Genomic DNA, 23,945 nt, shown 5'->3' with positions numbered 1-23,945 from the left:
GGATTCTGTTGCCGTGCTCTTCCTGTCACTTCTTCCTGCATCTCATTGCTTTGAGCCTGCAGTCTTGCCTTTCAGCTTGGTATGTGTGCCAAGAGCCAGTGGTCATTGACAGTTTGCTAAAGAGCAGCTGAAAGAACCTCTGTTGCAAGTTACTTGATTCATAAACAGTCCAGCTGGTAGTGACTGTATACTCTGTCAGCAGTAAATCTGTACTTGGGATTTGGTGGTTAATTGCTTCTTTTCAGCTGTCACATTGTGACTTGATAATGGGATAGTTATGGATCCACTTGTCTTCCCTAATACTTCTACAGAATTGGATCCAGTGGGCATGGAAATAGATTCCTGTTGATAATGGGAAGTTTGAGATGTTAACTGTTCCTAGTTTTGAGGGCTGAGGCAGATGATACTACTTCTCTTTTGATGTTACTGTACTATGTTTCTTAAGGTTATTGCTTGAAAACAATAAAAAAGATGCCCATTTGCCTTGTGTTCTTTGGTGGACTTGGTTGAATAGGAAAGCCCCCATCCTTTAACAATATAGTAGTTAGGTGAGAAATTCTTAGAAACCTTCTTGCCTGTATCTTCCATCTTTTGGTTTTATCTGTTCTAAAGTTTTTTTTAGATTCTTTTAGATATGCATTGTGTATAAAATCTCTTTCAGGGGTAAAAAAGGCTTAGGATTCCACTGAAAGAACATATATATTCCAGAAAAAAGGGTAAGGGCAAAATGATTGGAGTATTATAATAGAGTATCCCTATTGTTCAGGACTGTGTCATGAAGGTAATAGTGAAGAAGTCTTAAAATACTTTGTGGTTTTTATGGTTAGAATGCTTTTATTGGTGTGAAATTAGGTGATATGCAAATAGTTTTGGATAGCAGATCCCTTCTTCTGCTAAATGTTCTACAGGTAACTTTGAATCTACTGGGTTTGGTATGGCTTTAAGATGGTTCAGTTTTGCTGTGGGAATGTTCCTTCCTAGGCACTCAGTGATGCTGGGTCATTTTATGAACTAGTAAGTCTTTTCTGAGCAATGTGACAGCTGTAGGAAGGCAAACTTGCTTTTGACAGGGCTTTTTCGTCTGTTGTTTTTGCTAGTCTCTTGACAGTCCCACCTCTATGTACAGACTATTCCGTGTCTGTTTACAGCAAAAAAAGTGCCTGCAAGGATGCTAGTGTTTATAATGGTGATAGAAATGTGCCAAGCTCTTAGAAAACAATAGGGTTATTAAAATGAAGTGCAAAGACGGAAGTTAATTTTAGATATGAGAAAGAGGAAGTTGGAGATTCTGTTACTGTTTGTACTGGTCTAAATTGAAAAGTTGTTGCATTTACTAGGAAGAGTCAATACATGTAGGTAGAAATGCATACTTTAGGAACAAATCTGGCTAAGATAAATTCCTAAGAATCAAAATTGCGTTGTTAAAAGACTTAAATAAAATACTCTGCACACAAAATATGCAGTGTCTTTGAACTCTTTGAAATATTTTTTCCCATGCTCAACATAATTAATTACATTTTGTGTAATGATTTTCTGCAGGAAATGGTGTTGTAATTCATTTGCCAGGACTCTTTGAAGAAGCTGAAAAAAACTTAAAGAAAGGAAAAGGTGAGAATTTGAAGATACTACTTTTAAAATAGTTTGTGTGACACTTCTCAAATGATTTAGATGGAGTATGCCTTTGTAGAGGTTACATACATTGTATTTTTCCACAACTCCCTTTGGCTGTTGCATTCTGAGAGGAGTCTTGCCATAACTGCCAGAGCCCTCATGGGAATGCAGATAAAAGGAATCTCTGTACCGTTTCAGAATATAATCTAAAACAGAATTCTCTGCAGACATTGTTCTTTGCTTAAAAAAATGAATTTAAGAAGTGAGATGACTTTCTTAAAGTGTGTTTACCTGTTCAAAGTAATTTGACCTCTTACAATATTGGTGTACACTTTGCTGACACGTTAATGTGAACATGGTGCTGTGGTAATCACTTCTTGATTCAGAGCTCAGTTTTTGGATACTTCATGTTATGTCTATAGCCATGCTTGGCAGCAGTCTGCCATGAGTGGGAAAAATCAATGGTCTCGATTATTCAGAACCAAAAGAGCTACTAATTGTTCGTGAAAATTGAGGAGCTAGTAGCATGGATTCTTCTTGAGAATAAGCCTGATTTTCTCAGCTTTATAGGTTGATGCCAAGTTTTAATTACTGAAATAACTTTTTTTTTCCTACTCTGCAATGTGATTGCTCAGTCTTAAAATAGATTGACTGAAGACTAAGCATGAAAAGTATTTATACTTTATACATCAGAAGACAAAAATGCTATACAAAACATAATTTAAACTATTTCATTTTGCCTTTAAAGGACTGGAAGGCTGGGAAAAGAGACTAATAATTTCTGACAGGGCTCATATTGGTAAGTTCCTGTTTGTGGTTTGTTTTTTGTTGGGGTTTGTTCTGCATAATTTTTGCTTTTGATGGATTTTCTGTGGCAGTAAAAGTGTGGTAATTTTTAGCCATCTCTTTATATAGGTTCTTTTCTTTGGATTAAATCACCCTGGGTTGCTTAGGTTTATTGAAGGTCCTAGAAAAAAAATTTTCACTCAGAACCCTCCCAGGTTTATATTCTAGTGATTTTTAAAAATCCTATTCCTTAATCATCACCTAGGCAGGAAAGCAGGTTCACCTTCTAAGTCAAATTAGAAGCACGGAGCAGTCAGAAAGCATTCAGAAGTGAATTGAATTAGGATTCATTTCCCCTTTTGGTGTAAAAGTGGTATTGCTCACAGTAACGTTTCTGCTGGGAAATCAGGTGACCGGGTGTGACTTGAAACTAATGGTCTCCCTACCAAGGAAGTGCTTCCCAAAGGAGATTTTGTGGGAAGGACTCTGTGGGGATAAAGAGCTCTCAAGGAGCTCAGCAGTGAAGCACTGCAGTTCAAAGCCTGAAGAAAAATAGTGTTGAGTCCAATCCACCAACACAGAGCTTTAGAAACTCTTCCTGTACCACTCCTACTACATTTTTATTACATAAATTCATCCTTCAGATCAGCTCTTTAGATATTATAGCATTATTGCTGCCTCTTGTAGTCATTTTCTGAAGATGCAAACTGTTTAGGACATTATAAGATTAAAGCTTGTAACACGGGGGTAAAATGGTTTTGGTTTTGCTTTCTTTCGTTTTGCTTTGTTTTGTTTTTTGCACCAGTGTGGAATACCTTAGTGAATGAACTTATTGACGGTTATTATGTTTTATCTTTGGAGTAACTAATTAGTTTGAAACAGTTTAGTAATTGTTTCTAAGTTGCCAGTATCTTTTCTGATTAGTAGAATCACTGTAGGTGAATTATTTGGAAATTGCTTGATTACTATAAAAACTGTTTTGTGGTGATTATATTGCAATGGCAGTGCTGTGAATTTTTATAATTAAACAGATTATGAGTAAAAAGGACCAGTTGCTCACTGTCACTCATAATCATTCAACCTCTTCACAAAAATGAGCTTTCATAATGCCTCTATTTAGAAAGTTTTCATAGCAATTTGAAAATCTGTTACCATGATAAAAGTGTCTTCTCTAAAATGGGTATTGATCTGTGAATGATTAGTCTGTAACAAAAGGTCAGCCAAAGGTAAGTTCACACCGCTGGGTATAATGTAGTTCTTTAAAAAGCAGGAATGCTTGGGAATAAACATAAAGCCAAACCGGTAAGGCAAACAGGAAAACCACTCTTGTTCTGGAGATACTAGCATACTTACTAAGTCAGTCTTTCCTGTGTGATGTGTAGGTGGTTTTTAACTTTCAGGAAATAATACTTAAGAAAGCCAGTTAAATGAATACTGTTAGCCTATAAGCTGTGCAATCTTTGTATTTGACATGAGTCCTGTAAGATTTTGGGGGGTGGGGTGGGGGAAGTTTGTATGTATGTTTTGAGTTTTGTTGTTGTTCTGTTTTGGTTTTTGGGTTGTTTTTTTTTCTTACTATAGTAAACCAAGTATTGATGCAAGGGATACTTTGCATAATCTTTATCATTAATAACAATATAATATGTAAAAACATAATCAGGGCTTATGACGTTGACTTCTGTTTACATAACAGACATTGGTGGGAGCTTTTGTATTTTCAAATGCGTTTTAATTGATGTTGCCTAAAACATAAAAATACAATTGTTTAAGAAATCCATAGAATAGGTGAGAATGTTAACTTTCAGGTCTCGCCTAAATTTTAGCAGTATGACCTTTTTTTGCTCTATGCTATTTCCAGGATTTTTTTTTTCAACTGCATTTTTTTCTTCATTTAGTCATGTATTCTTTGGGGCCACTACAAAGCCAAAATGGCTTACTTACTCTGTGGGATGTGTATACTCACTCTGCAAACGTTCTACAAATGTTCTGCTTTAAAGTCTCTGAAAAGCCTTAGAGCTCTTCCCTGTGAAAAAATGTAAAAGAGAAGGAAAAACTGTAATTTTATTTGCCTTTCTTCAGTGTGTATATTTATTTTCCGCATTGGTAAACAGGCCTAGAGTTGGTTTGAAGAAATTATTGCTGATACAATAATTTATTTCACACAAATTTTCAATTTAAGTTATTTTATTTTCTTAGTGTTTGATTTCCACCAAGCTGCTGATGGCATCCAAGAACAACAGAGGCAAGAACAAGCAGGAAAGAAGTAGGTAGTTTTATTTTGTCAAACATAGGATGACTTAGTACAAAGAGGACTCAAAATATTGAATCTCTGTTTTGTCTTGTCAGTGGGTTAAAAAAAATTATTCATATAACTCTTGAATGTGGACTCTGCAGGGATTATTTCCTACACTTTATCTTCCAGTGAAGGATTATATGCATGGTTAAAGGGTTCTGTCTTTATATTTTGCCTTATGAAAAGGTTTCTAGTTGTTAGTTTGTTAGTTTCTGCTTCCTAGTGTTTTGTTTACTGGAGGTATTTGTTTCTGTAAAAATATATTTCTCTTTAAAAATATTGAAGGATCCCTTTGTCATCTCTGAATAACCGAAAGTCAGAGGTGCATGTAGATGTTCACATTGTCTTCTACAGAACACTACTGACCTTCTGAAGCTTTCAAAACTTTTAGAAACTATCTTTCTATGTTCTTAACTTGTTCTTTTCAAGTAGCTCACTCGTTCTTTGGGATGTGGAAAAAGCTGGCAGAATTAACAGTGACCTGTCTACGTCTGGGAAGCAGTGTAGTGCTATAGACTTCTCAGATAACAGTAAACTTAGAAGAACTTTCAGAAAGAGAGATTAAATGGATGAAAAGTAATTCAGACGTACTTACCTGATAAACGTTTCCTCCACGATAATAAGCTTTAAGAGAATGTCTGATTTGAGTGTATCTTGCTTCACACAGGTTGCTGTTGAGTGATGATTTGTCAGTGATTTTTACAAGGGGTCATTTTCACATTTGCCTGCACTGTACCAGCTCTCTTGTTACCTTCTGGTTTCGGATTTAAAAAGCAAACAGAACATACAGATAGTATGGAAGAATATTCTTATTTTAATGAGCCATTATCAGTATTATCAGTGTGTAACAGCTATTCTTGAATATTTGTGGAGCACAAGCTAAAGTTGCTATATGACAATATTTGCAGTTAAAAACACTATGAGTCAAATCAGCTACTTGAGAGAAGGCACCACTCTATTGGTTAGTGTTAAAGATTGTTAGGGAAAGCTCAATTAATTTGCTTTAAAAAAACTGAGGAAAAAAGTTAGGTTCCAAGCAAAAAAACCTAAAGTCACTCTTAAAAATGCTGTATTTCTTCTTTCTGTGGAGTTCTTGATATTCTGCAATGTACGATTTTCAAGCTTGTAAAATTTCCTCCTAAATTTTGGAGCTAAACAACTGTAATGGGGAGAGTACTACAGGCTATCATGGGTTATCAAAAGACTGTCTCTTATTTGTTGGGAGCAGGGAATTGAAATAGTCTGCTAGCATGTCTTACTGTAGATTTAACTACATGACGTGGTTGGTGTTAAAATTCTTTTCTGCCTAAGACTTTAAACATTCTAAATGGTAAGTTTATTTTTCTTTTAAATGAATGCTTTTGCCTGGTCAAATGTAGCTGAAAAACCATCACCAGTAAGGCCCATCATGTAGCTTCCCTTGCAGAAATGTTATAGAAAACCTAATCTAATACAGTATATTCTGCTTATACAATTGTTTTAGCTTCTGTAAGTACAGTCTTCTGACAACTTTTTTATTATTTGATATGTCTTAATGAAACAAAATGAATGGAAACCAACCCTTCCTTTAAAAGACTCTCTATGGAGAGTATGAATTGGGGTGCAGGCTAGAGTCAGTTGTTTAATGTCCTGGTCTGGTTAAAGGATTCAGTGTGATGCACAGTTCATTGGAATGTTTTTGGGGTTTTTTTGGACTGGAAGTAAACATCACTCCCTGAGATTACTTGGTATTGAGTCTAATAGGAAGAATTCAGTTTTTTTTCCAAAAATTTATAACTGAAGAAGAGAAGGATTTCTCTGACTGATGGGGGGGACGGGGGGAACCCCAAACCAAACCAATTAAAACTAAGTGCACAATTAAGCTTAGCAACATGTAGCACACTTCTGCAAATGCTGCAGACCTGTTCACTTCTCCTTAAACAGTTGCTTAATGTATTGAGCATGATGGGGTTTGGCTCAATTTTGGTCGCTGCTTAGCATGATTATGGCAGAAGACCTTCTCTGAAGTAGCTGTACTTCTCTGACAGTAAAGTCAGTGCAAGCAAGTTTTGTATTATATCATCAGGAATTAAGCTGGAAAAGGCTTTTCAGACAGAGTGGGCAGGTAAGGGTAAGGAAAAGAATTCTGATTTTCAGAATCAGCTACAGTGGAAAATCCATACCTGAACTCTTAACATAGAGAGGGCATTTTGAGTGTCTCTATCACTTTTGGATATTTGGCAGTGTTTTCTGATTTCTTGGCTCCAACTGAGGTATTTAGAATGAAATGAAATATTTCTTATATACAAACTTAAAATCCATACTCTGTGCTGTTGCTTTATGGAGGACTTTCTTTAGGTCTTCAGGACAGTGTTTTAGGAAAATGTTTATTTCATTTCAGTTCGTAATACTGAAGAATGTTTTCTTGACATTTGGTTCCTTAAGTATAAAAGTTCAGAAAAAAATTATTGGTTTAAAAACAGAAGTAGAAGATTAACATATTTGCTTGTGTGTTGTCAGAGATATTCTGGCACTAGGTTGCATCCTGAAAGTATCTTTTGTTTTAAATGCTTTAAATAAAGTTAAATGCTCACAGTTGACAGCATTTCATTTTATGCTAAGGATGGAATAGCTTTAAAGAAAAAAAAACCAAACACCTGTATATCAATAACTCTTTATTATTATCTTTTTAAAGTCTGGGAACTACCAAAAAAGGAATTGGTCCAGTATATTCTTCGAAGGCTGCTCGAAGTGGACTGAGAATGTGTGATCTTGTTTCTGATTTTGATGAGTTTTCTGAGAGGTAATTACTGTACACAGTTGTAAGCATAGTTTTCAGTTTCTGGAAAGTACCTTGTGTAAGCAATTACATCTGGTTTCTGTTATTTATCTTAATTAAAGGTTCTTTTAAAATAAAAAATTACTGTCATATGTCATATTGTCATATGATTATTGTCATAATTCATTGTTTGAAATTGTTAAATTACCAAATAACTGCAGAAATGCAACCAGTAAAAATCAAGGGTTGGTGGGGAGTTGAGGAGGAAAACAAACAGAAACCTCAGTGAAGCATTTTTGCCTTTCAGGTTCAAAGTGTTAGCCAATCAGTACAAAGCAATATATCCTACCTTAAAGATAGATATTGAAGGGGAATTGGAAAAGCTGAAGGTAAGCGTGTTTCTGTCTCTTCGATTATATAATCACCATGTGCAGTTACTGATACACAGATCCCTTGGTGTGACTGGTGCTTGTGCTTGTGTGAGGAGTTAAACTGTATCATGGGATGTTTCTGTGTTGAGGAGTCTGCTGCTATCCTTAAGGACACTCTTGGCCTGTTTTATGCAACGTTTCAAAACTTGCTTTTGAGAGAGATGCTGTGAATTTTAAGAAAAAGGCTTGTATGGGGCGATTTCTTCTTGACTTACTTTCTTGACTTACTTGCTCAAACATACAGTCTAGGAGAAAAAGCAGGATTGTAGCTGGGGGAAGTATGTTTCATTGTAAAGCAGAATGTTAAGTCCTTCCCTCAGGAAGTTAAGAATTGAAATAAATAGTTTTTCTAAGTAATAAGCCTTAAAAAAAAATAGTGTCTAGCAACATAGTAAAATGGAAATTGATAGCAGCAGAACTAATGAAACCTGATTGCCACCACACTGGTCTTATGGTTAATTATGGATTCTGATTTGATGTTTTCCCTGTGATTGGGACAGTTGAGAATTTCCTCACTGGTATTAGGTTTTATTTGCACAGCATCCAAGTTATCTGAAAATCTTGTGAGGTGCCTTACCGTTCCACCCAAACTTTTTGTTCATGCTTTTTATAGCAACGTACCTGTATGGGATTTTTTTTTTAACCCTTAAAATGTCAACCAAATGTGACATTGTTTAAAACCATTGAGGTGTGTGGAGAACAGCGAGGACATGCATGATTGCATGGTAATTCTTTAAGAAAATCAGGCTAAATAAATCATCCTTCCTCTACCTTTAATTTTTATAGCTCTAGAATAGAATATATGAGAGTTCTTAGCCTTATATTTGTTTTACTTTAAATAAGGCCTGTTTCATGTGTTGAGTTGTAGTACTTTTACTAATATGTAGGTCTAGAAACCAGTTACACTTGATTGGTTCATAATGCTTTATAGTTTACTTAATGCAATTTGGGGTTACAGAATATCTGAAACTCCTTGTTAAGGTGGAAACTCACATGTATTTGTAGCTTGAGGAAAATTACTCATCTTATGCTAATGCACTTGATTCCATTCTGACAAAGTGCTACATTTCACACGGAGGAAATTGTTAAAATGAGAAACTTCCATGTGTTCTCATGAAGGAGAAAGGCTGTGTACCAAGTGATAATCTGAACATTATTGGCTTCTTGCATCCAGCTACTCAATGGCATTCAGGCATTTGATGCAATAAATAACTTCACTTTTACTTAAAAGTTAGGGCTCACAATTGTATGCATTCACAATGGTGAATGTGGTTCAGATGGCCAGAAGTGGAACTCCCTACGTGCTGTGCTGATTTTGGGGGAGATTTTGAATACTTGAAGATGAAAGACCAAATACAGTACCGTGATAATACCCATGCTTGAATATTTCTAAAGCATTCCAGAAGTTAGGATTTTTTCTTTCCTCTTCATCCTTCCCCCCTTTTTTCTTTCCTCCTAGGAAGAGTGTACATATCTCTTGGGTAAATCTGAGTTTCTTCCTCCTTTTGTTCACATTATGGCATATTTAACATTTCTGTTTGCTTTTCCTCTTTGAAGGGAATATGAGCATTGTTATGAGGGAACAATAGCAATTCTACTCTGGCTGCCTTTATAATAATGAAATTATACTATACAATAGTCTTTTGTGTTATTCAGGGCTACATGGAAAAAGTAAAACCAATGGTAAGGGATGGTGTTTATTTCATGTATGAGGCTTTACATGGACCACCAAAGAAGATCTTAGTTGAAGGTGCAAATGCAGCACTGCTGGACATAGATTTTGGTAGGTATGGTCTTTTTGAGACACATGTTAATATACACTTGTGTTGTAAAAAAGGAACATTAAATTTAAACTCTCCTGTGATAAGCTGTTCTCACAGCAGAGGTGGTTTCTGTTTTGGAAGAACAACATTCTCTATAACTAGCAAATAATACAGGGGGGTGGGTGAGTGGGTGTGTTAATTAAATTATTTCAAAAAGCTGTAGACTCTCCCAAGAGTAGTAATTTGAATGACAGTAAAGATCAAATGACTGCTCTTAGAGTATAGCTATTACTTTAGCATCTCTGAATTTTAAATGAAACAACTCACAAGTTTTTACATCTGTGGAAATCACTTGAGAATAAAAATGGAGAGCTTTGAGAGGCAAAGCATACATGCAAAATACATCTTGACCTTTGAAAAATCAGCTTACTTTTTTTTTTAAGTCTTTATATAACACTTAGTTTTCCACTGTTTCACATTGTTGGGAAAGGTGTTGATAATCTGGATTGCTAATGAGGCATGGCTGGAAAGATTATCTCAATCTATTTGATATTCAAAATTATGCCGTTTTTCTTAAAACACTAAGTTTTCTAATAAATAAGAAGATTCTAGGTGTTAGAAGCAGCTTCTTTTTTATGAGATGTTTATGTTTGGTTATTGTGTTGTAAAAACAAGATAATCTATGACCGCTGTGTAAGCATAAGCAACCTGTGTGATTGGCTTCTGCATTTTGTCACATTTTTCTTCAGTCTCACCTTGTAATGGCATCATTTTTATTGTTAGGAAAATGTTTACACCTGAAATTGATGCCTGCTGTCAAACAGTTATGAAACTGGCGTGTACTCAGCTTTCAACCAATATGAGCTCTGGTATTGGGCATTTTCAAACATACTCAGTTTGAATGCCTTTTTGTAAGAGTAAGATATGTTGTAGATCAGTCACTGTAAGTATAAGCACCTAAAGTAAACTTTCTCATGATAATCTGAGTATTAGGAGTCACATCCTCTTTTAACATAACAAAAATAGGAAGAGGAAAGAAGTCTGAATTCAGATATGCTTGTCACAGGGAAATCTTTGATGCAAAACAGATATTTGCAAAAAAGTCTATCTAGGAAGGTTGTTTTCCTGTAAATGTAAATTTCTTGTATTTTGGATTTCGTGTAAATAGAAGGTGCAGGCAGTCTGAAACACACCAGGCATGTCTATAATGCATACAGAGTTGTTCAGTTTAGTTAGATTTTTTCCTGCCTCTGCTGTGAGACCCAAACACACAAGAAAATCTGCTCTCCATAGTTAGATAGCAGCAGGTTAGACACTTGTGTTAACAACAGACAAGCCCTAGACAGAAGGTTTAGAGTTGCCAATTTGATTATTAAGCATTCTGAATGAGGCTGTTGCCAGTGCTTTGTTGCACAGAAGTCTTAATATTGAAGTGAGTTTTGTGAATGTGTGTTCATTGACTGTGAGGATAGTAAATCCCCAGGCTTGCAGTCCATCTCACTTTACTGGAGCCTTTAATGAAGCTCATATGTGCATTTGTCTGGGAATGGGGGGGCGGGTGTGAGGATGTGTGATCTTCTGTGTTCTTAAACACAGAGTAATGATAAAACAATGAAAATATATTAGGCTGGGAGGTGAAAGTGAGTAAGAGCTGTTCATTGACTTTGTTTTTGACATCCACTAGCTATATTCACCTGTCAGTACTAAGAAAAGCTTAGCTACTGTGTTCTAAGATTAAAAACTAATTAATGCTTGCAAACTGTTGTTAGGTATCACCTGTAATCCTGGGTATTTTTCTGGAGTGATTTGATATACCTGAAGCTAATCTGTGAAAGCTCACTGATCAGTCTCTGAAGGATTTTTGACTTTGTAAAGATGTCTGTATTGCTGAAAGAACTGTATTGCTTTTAGTTCCTTTCGTCTTGGTTGTTCTTCTCTTACTTGTCTCTGATTCATATCAAATGACATTAAAAAAATCTGACACAACAGGTAGTGGTTTCTTGCTTATGTGCAGATGCAGTGAGGCTGAAGTATTTGTTCAAAATTCAGCTGAGGACTGGCATGCTCAGTTTCATTTCCCAGTACTTAATTTAAAAAAGGTATAAGCCTAAGGATTTTGAGATGTTTAACGCTTTTCTTTGCAGTCCAGGCTGCATTTTAAATGACAGCTGAGTATTTAACAAGAGACAAACTTGTACCACTAGACTATATTCAGGACTCTTCTTTTTTTAATGATCTTTTTTTCATTTGATTATGTAAACAAAGCTTTTCTTTCCAGAATTCTGTATTTCGTTGCAGTTTCTTGTCCTTAAAATGTGCTGATCAGTTTGTAGAGTTTGTATTTTATTTTTCCTCCAAAAATTGAAAATAGTAAACCTCTATTCTCTAACCTTTTAATACTGTTTTCCTAAGAGTCTCCCTTTAAATTTTTGCATTGTTCAGTTAGTGAGTATATTTAATGTAAGAAAGCAAGACATGTTTTTCTGGTGTCTTACTCCAATTTTTTATCTGTACGATCATTCAGAATTGTTATATAGTCCATTTTTACCAGTTGAAGTACATAGTAAGATTTCTACCTTTTCCAGTGAAGGTGGATCAGACAATGTACATACAAAACTAAGAGCTCACAGAATATGTTTTTGGCTGTAAAATACATTTATTGTGTGTTTTGGTTTTGAGTGTTGTAAAATCTAAGAAAGTGCAGTGCAAGTACTGTTTCTCACCAGGTTAGATTTTTGGAAAAAAAACAATTCAAACCCAGTGTTTTAATAACTTTCTAAACCCAGTGTTTTGGTTTTTAATAGGCACATACCCTTTTGTGACTTCATCAAACTGCACAGTTGGAGGTGTGTGCACAGGTCTGGGCATGCCACCACAGAACGTTGGGGAAGTGTACGGGGTTGTGAAAGCCTACACAACCAGAGTTGGAATTGGTGCCTTTCCTACAGAACAGGATAATGTGAGTATTACAGCCTCAGGTGTGACCTGCTGGGTGAAAATGTGTCTTGTCTGTCTTTTATTAACTCAGTGTTAACAATGGTTAAGTACAAGTACATAGGTGACAATGTGTTTAGATGTCTCAGTCTTCTGACTCTAGACTGAGCTTACAGGACTGCCTAACGTGAGTGCAATTTTCTCTAGACATTTCTGTGGAATATAAGGTTAGAGCAGGAGCAAATTTTGAGAAGTTTGCCTAAAAATCGTTCTCTTGAATTAGAAAGAACATTTTGTATTGCTGTCTTCATCCAAATGGACAGCATTGTGAAAAACTGGGGGAAGGGCTTCGAAGGTAACTTGCAATATATTGTAAAATGTTAAGTAAACCACCTGCATCATGTATTGCAAATCAGAAGAAACCCACATGCTCATGTGTCTTGCTCTTTGTTAGGAAATTGGAGAATTGCTGCAGCAGAGAGGCAAAGAGTTTGGTGTTACCACTGGTAGGAAGAGAAGATGTGGCTGGCTGGACCTCGTCTCACTCCGATACGTCTATATGATTAATGGATTTACTGCGTGAGTTGTTTGCTGAGCTTTGTTGGCAACCTGACAGAAAATCATGAAATGCTGTAGATTACTGTAAATTGCACATTTACTCATTAGTAACATTTGCACTGTTAATATTGATCTGTTGATTAATCATTTTGATATTTTGATAAATTAGCAGACACCAACAGGCATCATGCAATGAAATAGTCATCTTTAAATGGTTAGGTATTTTGGCAGTACCCTCACCAATTAAAATTATAACACTTAAAGCCATAGACAAATTTATTCAATTGGAAAATACCTTTTTTAAAATTTTTTTGGTCATTTTCATGTAGTACGAGATCGAAGGATGTAACAAAAACTCTGTTTAATCCTTTTTTGTTGCTGTCGTCTTGTTTCAGTGGTTGTTTGTTTTTTGGTTTGGGGTGTTTTATAAAGTCAGACCAGATAATAGATTAGTGCTATATGAGATATTTTTCTAAAGAAATAAAATTAAGTGCAGGAATAAATTTTGTTCGATTCTTTGTTCTTGTTGTTGGAGTTTGTTTTAATTTTTTTTTTTACAATGTGAGAAGATTCAAGAGTTGTTGGACTTGTTTAACCAGAGTAATGTTTCTTCATAGATTGGCACTTACCAAATTGGATATCTTGGATGTATTTCCAGAAATCAAAGTCGGTGTTGCATACAAACTAGATGGTGAAATCATACCTCATTTTCCTGGTAAGACTGCTTATTTAAAAATTCTAGATTTTGGTGAAATGTAACGTGGTACTTTTAAATACATTTGACTTCTACTTGTAAAACTTATTAAAGCAATATTTTACTTCAGCATCAAGCCATTAATGTCTTGCAGATGCACCAGACGTATCTTTTACCACACCAGTACCTGCACCCTAAAGATAACTGTACCAAATATTGGATTTTGTCTGCTAGAAAGATTCGAAGAGCTGTATAAAGCTTGTGAAACATAAATGTTGCCACTACTTGTCCTTTTTATTTTATACAGTCTGCATCATCTTCAAGCTAAATTGGAAGCTTGTTTCATACTCTGTTATCTTGTTCCTACTTCTTTATTGATGCCTATTTTTAGCATTCCAGGTCTTCATTTAAGCATGCAGTGAACCCCATAAGAGAGCTGGTCCTGCAAGTTTTTCTTTCCCCTCTGTTATTTTTCTAACAGTTCACTTCCCTTTAATGATTCACAGAGCAGCCAAAAACCTACAAAAGCTACACAGTGTAAAAGAGGGCCAAGGGGTGGGGCCATAAATGAACAAGTAGTTTAGGTGAAAGCAAGACTATTTTCTAATGCATGACTAATGTACATCAGCTTAGCATGATAGAAACTGTAGTTCTTGAGGAGGACAGTGGTCATTTTTACTTGAAGAGTTACCTGCATGTTAAAATATTCAAATATCACAAGCCAGTGTTTTTATAGGTAATGCATCTTGTTCAGTTTACAATAGTTAGACATACTCCCGAAAAAAAGGAAGAACATAAAACAGTACTAACAAGCGGGCTTTTTCATTTTCATAATGTACATATAGATTCTATATTGGTAGCTGAGGGTTAGAGGCTGGTAACAGGTTACAGTTTTTCATGTGGTATCATCATCAGAGCACTTCTTGTGAGTAAGGAGATCGGATACAACTCACAGCAGGATTTATATAGTACAAAGATGTAATTATGTATGAAGGAATAAATGATGATCTGCCATTAGTCCTTGAAAATAGCACATATCTGTTAAGAGTAATTCATAAGGAATTTAAAAAAATCTTTTGTTTATCCATGTGCTTGTGGGAGTTCTCTAAGTGATTTACTGTCCAGGATCTTCAAACAAAAGTGCCAGTTCCAGTCTGAATGCATGCTGAATGATTTTGATACAGGAAATTTAGTATTCGTCTTGCACCAAACCCGGGAATGCTTTTCCATTTTTAAGACTCAGCTATTACCTGATTGATACTCATGTCAAAACATTAAGGACATTTGTGTTTACTTGAAATGGCCATTGAACATAATTGCACATTTGAATTGAGAACTACTCTGTAAATGCTGTTCTTGTATTCAGTTATATGATCTTGTCCTCAAGCCAGGAAAACCTTTTCTGACAGTCCATCCTTAAAGATGACATAAGCAAGTGGCCATATTATACAGTACTAAGATGTCAGTAATTTGTAGGGGTTTTTTTCATTCATTGTATGTCTCAGGGCCAGAGTCTTACAACTGTTAGGTACAACTCATGAGGGAGCAGACTTTGTTTCCTGTATACCCCTAGGTAACAGCTGGCCTTTGGTCATAGCAGCACAATGTGGCTCGCCTGCCTATATTTTTCTTTACTTTATGAACAATTAAGAATTCTGGTGGAACTTTAGTAGAACCTTTTGACATGCTGTCTTCCTTAAAGCATCAGGAAGGAGTTTGAGCTGAAGTTCTGGTAAGCTGGAAGATGCTGTCTCTCACAGTGCCTCTGTTCCACACCTCTCTTTGCTATACTCCTCAACATTTGGCAGCATTTTCAGCACACATGCTGCAGGTTACCCCTGCCCTTGGCATAAAAAACAAAAGGTAACTTTATTCCCACTTTGTGTTTTGCAGACCATTAGACTGTTTCTGATGTCTACATTTTTGCATGCTGTGTGCTTGTATAATTTTTTTTTCTCAAACATGCCACTGACATTTGAATTTAATTTAGAAGAAAACTAGTCTGGGAAGCTCTCCCTGGCAGGCTTTTTCTTTCTCTCTCCCCTTCCTACCCTCCCACTCTCTTGGAGATGTTCATGATTTACCCTTCTTGTGAAATGACTGTCTCTAAATTAGACACAGTACCCACCATCTCAGGAGGAGTGTGCCATGGTTCAGATATTGTTCTTTTTTCCACCTGGATCAGAGAATCATACAAGTGTCACTCAGGGCTTTTTTAGCTTAGCTTTCTGTGTGCTTTTCGTAATTGCCTCTTAAGCAAGAACCTAAAATATCTTGTAAATTTACAGCTGACTTCAGTTGGTGTTACTGAGGCTGTAGTCTTTCCCTGGCCAATGGCAAGAGCTTGTGGAAGACAGAACTTCCTGCTAGCTTTGAGCCAATCAGTTTAAAAAGAATGTGAAAGCTATGGTCTAATTCTCTAATGCTTCCTGTCCGTGTTCAGACATCAGTTGATGTCACCACACAGAGACATAACCTCTGGCTCAGAAGACTTTGAAAACACAGATGCTTAGATAATTGGGAGATTACTTTAGACAAGCTTTACTTTCATGCTTGATTTTTGGTTTTTTGGGTTTTTTTTGTGGGTTTTTTTTGGGTTTTTTTGTTTTTTTGTTTGTTTGTTTGTTTTTTTTAACCTGGGCATTTGCTGTAGATTAAAGAGCTGGCACACTATACTGGATGCACCTTTGGTCTGACCTATATGACTATTTTCTTGTCAGTTTCTGGAAATTGCTGGAGGATCTTTCTCTTACGAAGGTTCCAAGGTCCCAAATCTGAGATATTTTTTGAGTTGGAAGTAGCATCACATCACTCTTCAGATGATGATACCATTATATTTGCTCTGTCTGTTATATAGTTAAGCTGTTGAGGAATATTCTAGAAATCCTAAAAGATAAACTCCCTCAGTGGAAAGCTGAGAGAAATCTAGATGGTGATTAGATGTGATGCTACTCTGAGCTCAGTTTGTGGCTTGTCTTTACCACGCATCATCCTATATCACACCTGTTGGAACAAAATTAAAGAATCATTTGAAACATCAGTCAATGCATCCCTTCTTTTTCTTCTCTCCTAGGGGGAAGTAAGGAATTGAACTAATAACGGCTAATGGAAAACTGTAGTCAATATTAAACTGTTCAATACCAAATGCTTTCAGCTGTCTCCCTCTAACCTCATCAGAGAGGCTTTAAAGAAAAAAGGCCTGTGGATATCCAAGATGAGGTGTTCATTCACTTTCCCTCTTCTGAGAGAGGGAGGCTAGCAGCCATCTGCGCTGCTGGGAGATCAGTTTGTGATTTTGCACTTCAAGTGTGTCTGTTCTGTTGTACAGAACACCTGGACAGCAGAAAACACCTCAGTTGTTACTGCTGACAATAAAGTGCTTATTATCCTTGGCTTCTACAACCCAAACATCCTTAATGTGCCTGTCTGCTCTCATTGCCACGAGTATTGGTTCAGGATTCCCTTAACCTGGGAACACCTTGGTCCAAAACTTTGCACATTTCTTCACTGTTACAGACTTTGAGGGCAGCAGAGCAGTCTTCTTTCAGCCTTTCTCAAAATACCTTAATGGTAAGGCTGTCCTTACAGCACTGCTGCTGTTGAACTGTTGCCTGCATCAGGACAAATTGTTCAGTGTGCTGAGCTTGAGTTTATTGGCTACACAATGCTGGAGGGGATCAGCATGTGGTTTTGTATTTGCACCTCTACAGTGCCTCTTGCACCTCAAACCCTTTCCCAGGCTCACTAGCTGTCCTGGCAGGACTGACTTGAACTGAGACACATAACATTAATTACTACATAACATTAATTACTATGCCCTCTTCACGATGGCAAGAAGGAATGCTTGATTCTTTCCATTTTTTTATCAATATATTTTGATAATTTTCAGACTTAAGCCTTTTGTTTTGCTGCCCTGTGTCATTCCAAGACTTAATGTTCAGATAATTACTGGAGTGATTCAGTTCCAGAACAGTATGCCTAGCATATTTTTCAGTACTAGAAATCATCACAGGATTCATAGTTAAAGGACAGCATTGTAGCAAGTTACTTAATGAAGGACAAAATGTTGCTTCTGTTCTGAGAAGTGGGAACAGTTACTGTTCTTGTATCCTGTGGGACTCCGCACTGGTTGATAAATTCAGTGCAGAGTTTTGCGGCAAAGGGTCTGTGGGCATCAGAAGTCTGTTAAGTCTTAACTACATCTTCCAGCTATGTTAAGTAAAAGGTACACTCCTGTGCCATTTTAAAATATGTTTTAGCTGCTTGATACTTACAAGCTGGTTCTTAATTTTGCTTTCACAATTCCTTCATAAAGACGGATCTGGTTCTCAGTATTTGTTCAGAAAAATATAATAAAAGAACATTTTGGGGAATTATTTCCCTAAAAAGTTGTTTTCTGAACTGAAAAGATTGTGGTTTCAGCAAATACATGCATGTGACTGAGCACTGGAATTCCTGGAGTCTGAGTCCTTATAATTACTGGATTTTTTCCCCCTATGCTTATATTAACAAAAACCCTGACACTTTAGTGGCTGCAGTGCTTGGATTATCTTATGAGCAAACTTCTTTGTGTGAGGAAAGAATAAAAGCTTTACCATTAGTGTTCATAGTAGAGAATACACAGCATCCATGGACATAAAATTTTTGTTCCTTTGCTTCTCAGCCAACCATGAAGTCTTAAACAAAGTAGAGGTTCAGTATGAGACACTCCCAGGATGGGTTACGGACATATCAAATGCCAGGACGTTTGATGATCTGCCTGTAAATGCACAGAATTATGTTCGTTTTATAGAAATGGAGTTGGGTGTTCCTGGTAAGTAGAACAGATTTTCTTCTTCTTGTCTGGGTTATTCCTGCTCTGTGAAATCTGTTTGGTATTTTGTATTAATGGACACGCAAAATACTGAAAACTAGTTTCTAACTGTGTTTATTCTGATGTACCTGGTGCCACTGGTGATTATGGTATTACTACTTTTTATTTAGTTGCTGAACTCAAAATTTTCAGAAGTTTTAATATACAATCCTTTTTTGGCTTTTACTATAGTTCTTGTTCAGTTAAGATTGTTTTTTCATTACTTGCTCAAATGTCTTTTAGACTGGTTATAATCAGGGTTTAGTTTTGCTACTGTGTAACTATCGTAAAGTCATTGGGTCTCTGGGTTATTAATTAGTATGATGAATTATTTATGAGAGTAAGAGGTCCTGAACTGATATATTTCTCTATGCTCCCTAATAAAGGTGACTCTGTGGTTCCATCCACACACCATCCCTGTGTGGGAGTTAGGAGATGATGCAAGTTTTTATTTTTTGATAGTTTCTATCTTTTATCTTATCATCTGTAAAAATGATTAATTTATTATGGCAGTTTCAAGAATACCTGCTTTTTGAAGTTATCAGTGTATTCTTTGAGAACAATAGATGAAGTTATCATTTCTTAATGTGTGAATAATATAAACTGTGTTTTTCTTCAAAATGTGATGCTTAAGAAGATGAGTTTGTATCTTAAGATACAATCCACTCTTGCTTTGTATTGTTTACAATAGAAGTTTGCTTTTCTCTCCTGCAGTTAAATGGATTGGAGTAGGGAAATCCAGGGAATCAATGATCCAGCTGTTTTAAAGATTTCAGATGCATGGAAGAAAGCACACTCCTCAAAAGACTGCTCATTCTTAAATGCATTAGTAGCCCGCAAAGCAAAGATGTTGGAAAGATAGATTTTTGCATGGGAAGAAATGCTAGAGTTGATACCCCCAGATCAATTGCTACTCCTGAAAGAGACTCTTAACATGAACCTGTATCAATTCCTGTTCAACTGCAATTACCAGGACACTTGTCATTGTTGTTCAAAGTGCCATCAGATTTTTTTGTCTTTACCTAATATTTACTTCATAATGTAATTCCTGTTTGAAAATCTAAGGTAGCATTGCTTTCATGACTGTTTGTCTTTGTTATCCTCTCTCTGCTTTTGGCGGTGTTACTTCCCTGAAATTTTAGACAGTAAAAATAATGCAGTTTTGCACAGATAGTTTTACATCCTCATTATTTGTATTCCTAAAGCTGTTGTATTCTTAATGACTGCTCTTGTGAGTGATTAAAGAGGGGGAGTCTGATTTTATAATGCTATAAATGCTGTCTAAATTATTGTGTGATCTCTTTTTTAAAAGAAGTTGTGATGCCAAGTTGTTATGAATGTCCAGGTTTTTTTAGCTGTATAACACAGGAAACTTACTCTTTGTAACTCACAGAGGATACTCAAGTGTTTACCAGGAAGTGTGCCCACGAAGTTAGAAAACTGATATTGTAAAAATTTCATTTGCAGTTATTAAAGAACCATTCTGATTTTGAGTTAAATTTTTTATAATGTTACTCTTTCTCTTCATAGCATTTTAAAAACTCTGTGCTTCTCTGCTTCCAAAGTGCGTATCTTAAACTGTTCCCCTAATTAAATGGGGTTATATTTATATTTTGTGAGAAAGCTAACATTTTGATGCCCTTTTAAATTCCTTTCTTCAGAGTCAATTGAAAATCCTTCTCTGGAGGATTGCCAAAGCGCAGATACTTTTGCATTTATAAGTTGAAGATGCTTTAGAAATAACATTTAATGTATTCCCATGTATTTGCTTTGGGTGTCGGGTAAATAACAAGTGTTCACCTCAAGACATCTGACATATTTTGGATTATTGTTGGAAAATGTGGAGATGTTCTAGAACTACTTAAATTTATAACTATTATTATCTATTCCAAAGAATCTGATTTCTTTTTGCAACAACCCAGTAATTACATTTTCCCTTTCCAGATTACTGAGAATGAGTCTGTTTTTACACATTGTGCTGTGGTATTTGTGTGCTTCCTTTTCACTTCAAATAAAACTTACTTTGTTTCCTAAACCCAAGTTTGTATCAGGGTGAGGCAACAGTTTTAGATTTAGTTTGGTAGATTTTTGGCTGCAAATAAAAATATATGAATTAATATAAGAAATTTCTAATGGAAAAGAAAAGATACGAGGCCTTTTTGTTTGTCTTGAGTAACCACATGGTGCCTGAAATGGAATAATTTGTCGGACTATGCCGCTGGTTAGCACAATTTTTATATTCTAAATTGACACAAAATAAAATTGCTTATCCTAAGAGGAGAGACAGGAGGGTTGAAGGATAAAATTATTGATTTTTAAGGAACATTGTTTAATTGCTTGCATGTGACAGAGCAATTTCTGGGGTCTGTATTTTACTTGCGTTATATGAGGAAAGAGGTGGATACCACAGAATGCTGGAAAATTGGCAAAGACAGTGAGAAACCTTCCTATCAGAATTGGATGTAAAGATCATTCTCATCAGCATTTAAAAGCAAGCAACATCATATTTTTTTTTTCCTGGAGAAGATTAAGATGTAGTTTTGCTGTCAGCCTTCAGTCCAGGACAGAACCATACCATCCCTCCCTAGCCAAAGGACATCCTGAATTGAAGATATTTTCCTAGTTCCCAGATGGAGAAAAGGAGGGCTAGAACTGTGTGAAACATAAATTCCAGTGTTTATTTAGAAGGAAAAAAAGTTACTTTTTTCTAGTAAGTAGAGGGAATTGATGTTGTAATGTGAACAATAGCTAATAATTACTAAGTATTCTTGTTCCCCTGTAGCTGTAGGAGGCACCAAGGTGATCTGTGCTGTCAGTGAAGCTACCAGCCAAAGACTGTGGGCCTAGCTGGTTCAAGAAGTGAATAAATAACTCAATGAGGTCATGTTTCCTTCTACAGTCAGTGAATAAATTAAATACATCTATGGAGCTGTGTTTCACTTCTGCCAAGCAGAGACCTTGACGTCGAAGATTTCAGTTTTTCCACTGTTGTAACCCCACTGTACAAACTACCATTGTTTTTAGTGGAGGAATTCATATTCCTAGATGCAGCAGTATTTCTGAGCAATACAGCAGTAGCCTAAAATGATACAAACTATCTGCAGTATTTTGAAAGAAACAAAACAGAATTGCTTTGGCTGCAATAGCGATTTATATTCTTTTGCTGAGATTTTTCTTTGATTCTTCCATTCAAGGGCAGTCCTGGAAAGTTGAAAACATTCTCCTACCAGTACTGGTCCCGGATATATGTGGTCTAGGATCTGTTGGTGTGTATTTACTCCCATGACCTGGAACAAAGAATTTTTCAGTTTCAGATGGTTAAACTTGGCATCTGTAAAGTGTTTTATGTTGTCCCTGCATGCTAGTTTTGCCCAAGTACTCCTGGAATGAATTGTTGGCACTGGTGCACATTTCCCTTGTGTCAAAGAACGGTTATACCCTACCAAATTTCCCCCTCCTCCAGTGCTACCTTTTCTCCCCCTTATTTCACTTGTACAGATGAGGAAATAGATGGGATGTTATCACCAACCTGAGTGTGGTGGGAACAAATACTGTAAGTTACAAGCATTTTTTCAAGCTTCAAGTTCAATTGTGGGACCAAGAAGGAAGAAGAGAACAGCAGCCTAGTACTTTACCTTCAGCTCTGTGTCCAGCAGGGGCAAAGGTAAATGGCTTTGAGGACATATGTAGTTTTTTAGCTCTAGATAAAATTCTGTGTTCTGCCTCCCCCCGTTAGTCAAGAAAAGAATTGAGGTAATTTTCAAAGGAATTGCCCCACTCATTGGCAAAAGACTTTTTACTGTCTGTCACAGGCTAGTAGTAAGCTGTGGTAAAAAGAAAAACCTTCATACTTTGAGAAGCTTCTATTTCTCAGGCCCTTCCTCTGTGCTCTTTCTGAAGGCTTTTTGGTTGCTGCCATGTAAGGGGAGAGGATGGTAGCATAGGATAGTAGTTGAAATTGATTCTCCTCCATGTGTCCCCTCCTGCTAAATGGATGTTTACAGGAGGCACAGATACCTGTCAGACCAGACAAGGCTGATGATGGACAAGGTATTTTGATCTCACTTTGTTCTTGCTGCCACTGAAATATTTACGAGGCTCAATCTCCCAAGCTTGTGCTGTACCACAGCACTTAATAGCCCTTATGTCCCTACAGATTAGTGAGCCTCGTTTACTAACTAAGTAAGGGAAAGTGAGGGGTACTTCTGCTGCTTAGCCTTTCCATTTGTGTTCCACGTGTAATTGTGTTTTGACATGCAGCTAATGGACAAAACCTTCAGATGAAGGGGCAGACGTGATGTTGATGTCATGGTGCTTTCGTCTGCTATCATCCTGGAAATCTACTTTATAATAAAAGATGAGCTTCCTTTTGCCAGCTCTCTTACTGAAACATAATCAAAGGTGTGACTACTTTATAAAAAGAAAAGGGCAAAATAGCTGGGAAGGAAAAAGACCATGCAATCAGGTGAGTTTTTTTCTCCTGCCCATACCCTTCATAGTCTGAAACAGTGAAACTAAACAAACCTGGTGGTATATCGTCAAACACACTTACTTTTGGTGTTTGACAGTTTTACATGCTGAAGGTAAGGTATAGACTGCTGTGCATGCCTCTACACACAGCTGATGCATTATTGACTTAAAACTTTACACCATTTTTGTTCACAGTGTAACAACTCATTTGACATGTCGTTTTTAAAATACCTTGCAATAGATGCACATTCAAATATCTTCCATTCAGCTTTAGATGGGTAACACTGTTTTAAATCCCAGTGTTCTTCACTGCCACTTTGGAACCTCTAGTCAAGTGTATCAAAGCAATGTATTTTCTTGTACTCCATTAGATTTTTTCACTGATTAATCTATTTGTGTGTGCATCCAGGTACTTACTCTTTAGCTCTTTTGATGCATGCTGCTGAAGTTATCAATAGGGTATTTGAGTAACTGTTTTTAGATAACAATTGCCCAAGTACAGATGGTTTTCCTTGTCTTGTTCCTTGGTTTACAGCTATTGCCTGATGATTACAAATGTGGTCTGGTTATTACAGAAGGAACTGGGGTATCTGAGTGTTGGTAGTTGGCATGGCTTTGGGGGCAGCTCTTTTTTCCAAAACATGAGATGACTATTCACGTTTTTTCCCTGCATTCAACTTAGGACTAGCTTGCTAACAGTGAAGCACACCTCCCCAGTTCATTTTCTGTGTCCCTGTCGACAGGAAAACCAGCATGGATCACCCAGTTGTGTTGAGAAAGGGCAAGTCAATTGTT

General features: G+C 36.4%; 1 protein-coding gene across 2 annotated transcripts in view; it reads left to right on the top strand.

The window, feature by feature from the left end:
• The window catches only part of ADSS2 (adenylosuccinate synthase 2), a 36,940-nt gene extending 16,225 nt beyond the window's left edge, over window positions 1-20,715 (top strand). For both annotated transcript variants that reach the window (XM_088161339.1, XM_014878094.2), the window contains exons 3-13: window positions 1,540-1,608; window positions 2,360-2,410; window positions 4,594-4,660; window positions 7,365-7,472; window positions 7,756-7,837; window positions 9,536-9,662; window positions 12,447-12,601; window positions 13,031-13,155; window positions 13,752-13,849; window positions 18,492-18,641; window positions 19,395-20,715. In XM_088161339.1, coding sequence (XP_088017465.1) covers window positions 1,540-1,608; window positions 2,360-2,410; window positions 4,594-4,660; window positions 7,365-7,472; window positions 7,756-7,837; window positions 9,536-9,662; window positions 12,447-12,601; window positions 13,031-13,155; window positions 13,752-13,849; window positions 18,492-18,641; window positions 19,395-19,447 — 1,085 coding nt within the window. In that variant the 3' untranslated portion in view covers window positions 19,448-20,715. The remainder of the gene's footprint in view (window positions 1-1,539; window positions 1,609-2,359; window positions 2,411-4,593; window positions 4,661-7,364; window positions 7,473-7,755; window positions 7,838-9,535; window positions 9,663-12,446; window positions 12,602-13,030; window positions 13,156-13,751; window positions 13,850-18,491; window positions 18,642-19,394) is intronic.
• Window positions 20,716-23,945: the final 3,230 nt, after the last annotated feature.

This window comes from Sturnus vulgaris, chromosome 3 (genome assembly GCF_052056855.1).
Source record: "Sturnus vulgaris isolate bStuVul1 chromosome 3, bStuVul1.hap1, whole genome shotgun sequence".
Lineage (NCBI taxonomy): Eukaryota > Metazoa > Chordata > Aves > Passeriformes > Sturnidae > Sturnus > Sturnus vulgaris.
This window is presented reverse-complemented; position numbering and strand designations above follow the sequence as displayed.